Raw genomic sequence first — 4,766 nt, forward strand, 5'->3', positions numbered from 1 at the left:
CTACCTAACCTAAACTAAGGAATATTCTCAGAAGTGAGAACAGAACGAATTCTGATATTTTCCAAGGCGTCATGTGAGAAAAAGAAGCTTGTGTTTACATTTTTGATGCAAAATGCACAAAGAGGTGCTTACAGCTGAAAAAACAAAACCTCTGGCTTTCTCTCAAAATGTATACAGCTGTATCACTTTTGTGATGCATCATGGCACAAATATTGTGCACATATAAATATGCTGACTTCTTGCATACTCACAGAAAATGTTTACCATGAGAACTTGTACATACTATGTGTTGTTTACATTTAGTGTATAGTATGGAATCAGGGCACAACATGTGCTGTTAACGTGTGCACGCATCTGACACCAGAAGACAACCTGGTGACTTTTTGTTTTCTTACTATCATTAAATCTCTCAATTCCCAAATAATCCAGAGCTATCCAGTATGTTTAACAAGTCTGGTCTGGTCTTTTCACTTAAGTCCCATTTAAGTGAAAAGACAAAAAAGAAACCTTATATAGTAAAGCTCAGTGGTGGTAAAACTTATACATGTAGATACTGATAGGCTGTGAGGCTACTTGGTATCAGACACCAGTTGATCCACTTTGGCTGGTCCCTCATAGATACACGTCCATGGTGTTGAGGATCATTTGCCGACAGAGCGGGCAGTTCTGCTGGTAGATGGGCTGCCTTAAAAGAATCTGTGTACAGTCTCTACACAAGCAGAGGTGTCTGCAAGGCAGAAGCACCACTGTCTTGGCACAATCCTGACAAATCACACACTTCTTCCTCTCCTCCTGTTCCTTCAGCAGAGTCAGCAGACTCTCAGCTGGCAGAGGTTTACCATCTTCGCCTGAACGCGACTTCTTCTTTAGCTGCTTGTCTGTGCTGGAGGAGGGTAAAACTGGATTGAGCACCTCCTGGTGGGCTCCATCTCCTGCTCTACCATCTGGTGGGTCCCGCCTCTCTTCCCCAGGGTCACCGTCACCTCCAGCTCTGTTGTTGCTGTTATTGTTATTGTTTTGCCTGTGAAGATGTGGTCGGAGCATCAGGCCAATCAGGCTGCTTTGGTGAGACAACTGCTGCCAAAGTCGTCTCTCCAGTCGGTAGATGTGATAGAGGATCCTCTGCAGGTACTGCACGTTACGGCGTATAAAGTGAGGCAAGCACAGTAAGGCTGAAGTGATGCAATTGAGAGCCAAACATAATCTACGGAGAAGTGAAAAGGAGTTTATATATTCTACAACGCGCACAGCAATCTGTCGGGACAGTCCCGGGTTTAGGTAAGCGGTGGTGGCCAGTGCAATAGTAATGGTGAGCACGAGGCCGTAGATGTTCAGTATGAAGATGCTAATGAACATGTGCACCAGTGAAACCAGGAAGTCCAAAACCATCTTGCAGGGTGTCCATAGCAAAGCTGATGTGCCGGCCAGGCTGCTGTACAGAAAGGTGAAACAGGTCAACGTGAGCTCCAGCGCCTTCTGCAGTGGGGTGGAAACCGTCTGCCACATGCTGACCAAAGCCAAGTAGACGTTCTGGGTAGCGATAAGCACAAAGTTTACCACTGTGTTGGTAAAATAGACCACCAGGCTGACTGCTATGCCACAGCCCTCAATCACTGACAGCAGCCCTCGACACAAGTGCTCCTTTCCACGCAGTAGGACGTGCATAGACAGGTAACCCACCATCTTCAAGCTCTCCAGGAGCCCCTCCAGAGCCAGCAACAAGCTCCCCAGATTAGCCACAGTGCTGTGAGCTAGGTTTGATGTCGCCTCCGCGGTGGACACAGCGCAAAGCAGAACGAGGTTTCCCAGCTCCAGCACCGAGTTATAAAGGAGGCTGGGCAGGCTGGTTATGAAGGTGATAACTGCCAGGAGAGTCTGCACCACGGTGTGGACGATGACAAAGTTCAGGTCCAGTAGTAAGCAGAGAGCATCCAGACATTTTCCTACAGTGGATATGACAAAGTTCACCAAACCCATGGTAATATTTCTGTAAAGTATTACTGTTTACCACTCGGTGCTCTCAGGTTGTATCCACGTTAAGTCCATTTCTCCTTTCTTTGCTTTGAGTTACATATTGTTGGTCCTCTCAATCAGCACACCATTCTTCGTGTCGTTGAACCTCAACGTCTTTATTTTTCATGTTTTCCCCATTTTTCATGCACTGAAATAACGACATAACACAGCAAACACGCGCTGCACAGGCGGATGTTTAGTTTCAAAAAAGGTCCACACACTTCCGTTTATATTCTAGGTTTCGTTTTGTTGGGTGTCCGGTCAAACTACCACCCAAAAACACTTCTCCGGCTCAACGACGACTTTATAAAACGGCCGAACCCATAAACGAAATCAAGAAAAACCGAGGGAAAAACAGACAAAAGGTTTTGGAGTCTTTACCATCATTACTGTATCCGCCATATTTGTTTTGGTCGAGTGAGCTTACGTATGTGCGTCGTTAAGCTGAGCATGCGCACAGTGTCCCCGGTGTTTACAAGCGGGAAAAAAGTGGATTTAGAAAAAAAGTCGCACATTCAAAACATATTAAAAATATATGCAGAAATAAAATTACGCATTGTCCATAACATTGATAAAATTGACTTAATCAAACTAACTTTTTTGGGGGTTTTCACACCCTCTTCTATTTTTTTAATCATTTTTATTTGTTGTTGCTCTTTTTCATTATTTTTAAACTAAACAAAATTTACGACACTGAATGTTAATGTGACTTCTAGCATTAGTGAAGTGTATATAAAGATGAACACATTTCAAGGTCTCACGAGTGAACCTCATGTTCTGCTTTAAATCTACATTCCCTCTCATGTCCAGAAACTTCTCTGCTTTCAAAATGAAGTTATAGTCTACATCTGTGAAAATGACCTGGAGCATCAGGAAGCACATTCCTAATGAGTTTATGGTTTTTCCTGCTAGTTTCAAATCTTACTAAATACAGAATAATTCTAGGCTTGTGATTTATAGTCAAATAATCAGACCCAGCCAATATACCCCCCCACCCCCCCAATAAATTTCTGAATTATCTTGGATAAAAAGGCTGATGGTTTTCTTTACTCATTTCAGTTATTACCAGCAAAATAGTTGCATGTTTAATCATCTGGGAATTTACCCAGATTTATTTATTTATTTAGACAGAGATCTTGACCCCCCCCCCCCCCCCCCACCCCCCCACCCCCCAGTGTTCAGCACAAAGTTATGCCCATGTTTATAGTCACATTTAGAGTTAGACGATCAAAATGATTTGTTGGAAGACAGAGATGAAGGAATATACTGAAGAGGAGAAGAATGAAAGTCTGTGTGAATGAGAGGGAAGCAGGTGCAGCAGTGAAGATGCAAGGAGTAGAGGTAGCGAAGGTAGATGAATTAAAATCTAGAGCATCTAAAGCGACAGGCAACACGCAGGAGAGGTGAAGAAGAGAGGGTGCAGAAAGAGTGGAATTGGTGGAGAGGAGTGACAGAAGGATAACTGTAAGACTGAAAGGGATGGTTTACAAGATGGTAGTGAGATCTGCTACGATGTATGGTTTGGAGATGGTGGCACTAACAAAGAGACACGATGCTGAGCTGAAGATGCTAAGATTTTTGAATGGGAGTGACCAGAATAGACGGGATTAGAAATGAGTACATCAGAGAGACAGCTCAGGTGGAGCTGGAGTTGGAAAGGCAAGGCTGAGATGGTTTGGCTATGTGCAAAGAAGGGATAATAGATATATTAGACAGGGTTTTGAATATGGAGATTCATGGAAGTAGTGAAAGACGACAGGCAGAGGTTGGTGTGACGGAGGAGAATGAGAGGGATATTGTGAGATGGAGGCAGATGATCCACTATGGCAACCCATAAGGAAGCAGCTGAAACATGAACAATGTTTATTTAACATGAAAAATGCTTTTCTTTTTTTTTCTTTTTAAAAAAAAAAAAGAGTAATTGTTAATTAGTATATACGAGCTTTAATTTGCATCCTATTTGCTATATCAAATATTCACACTGATGATGTAGAAGTCTCAAAAACTCAAGTATCAATTCCAATAATCCCATCCGGAGTGTTTTTCACTTCCACTTGCTGGCAGCCTTTGAGCCCTTGAAACAACTTGGTTGAGATATGGAAAAGATCGTGGACAGGCCTGTTAGCACAGCAACCCTGCTACTTACAAATGATGCACTGAGATGATGATCACTCTCACTTATATCATGATGCAGTGCGTCACAGCACACAGGCCAAATGAAACCCTGTGTTTAATTAAATTAGCCACGCCAGCAGCTTTGACAAAGCATAACTAATTGACGCCGCAGGGATTGGAACATGTTGATGATAACACTAGCCACATAGGAGAAGAGTTTTTTTTAAAGTATTTTTGAATTTGTTTTGTTCAGTTTTTTGGGGTTCCAGATATTTTAAAACATTTTTTTTATATGTGTATCTCTAATGTTGTAGGGACAAACATTCACAGTCATGCAGTGGAGATCTGTTTCCTTTTCTTGGGACAAAAATAAGTCCTTACAGTATTTTGCATCACACTTTACATTGAAGGTGTGGGTTGTGGTCAGGAAATGATTTAAGGATTAAGAAAGTCAGTTCCAGTTACAGCTGCCTGGGAAATCCACTCTTCAGTACTCTGACCTTTCATCACCATATCTTACATTTTCCTCAAGCCATTCCATTTACAGTAACAGATATATCCTCCCATTACATCAGCTACTTCAGTGACAATGAAACAAAAAAAGAATTGCGGTCCTGAACAATATCAAAACAGTTTCC

General features: G+C 42.3%; 1 protein-coding gene across 1 annotated transcript; it reads right to left on the reverse strand.

Moving 5' to 3' along the window:
* Positions 1–310: 310 nt before the first annotated feature.
* rnf26 (ring finger protein 26) lies at positions 311–1,977 on the reverse strand. The gene has a single exon (XM_085371139.1). The coding sequence runs from the start codon at positions 1,975–1,977 to the stop codon at positions 613–615; it is 1,365 nt and encodes a 454-aa protein (XP_085227265.1). The 3' UTR covers positions 311–612.
* Positions 1,978–4,766: the final 2,789 nt, after the last annotated feature.

The sequence above is a fragment of the Diplotaxodon limnothrissa genome, linkage group LG14 (assembly GCF_057381915.1).
Source record: "Diplotaxodon limnothrissa isolate DT_005_m linkage group LG14, D_limnothrissa_male_GT1.1, whole genome shotgun sequence".
NCBI lineage: Eukaryota > Metazoa > Chordata > Actinopteri > Cichliformes > Cichlidae > Diplotaxodon > Diplotaxodon limnothrissa.

Excerpts from the sequence above, each read along its gene's own strand:
- rnf26 (XM_085371139.1), bottom strand. The coding sequence starts at position 1,977 with ATGGGTTTGGTGAACTTTGTCATATCCACTGTAGGAAAATGTCTGGAT.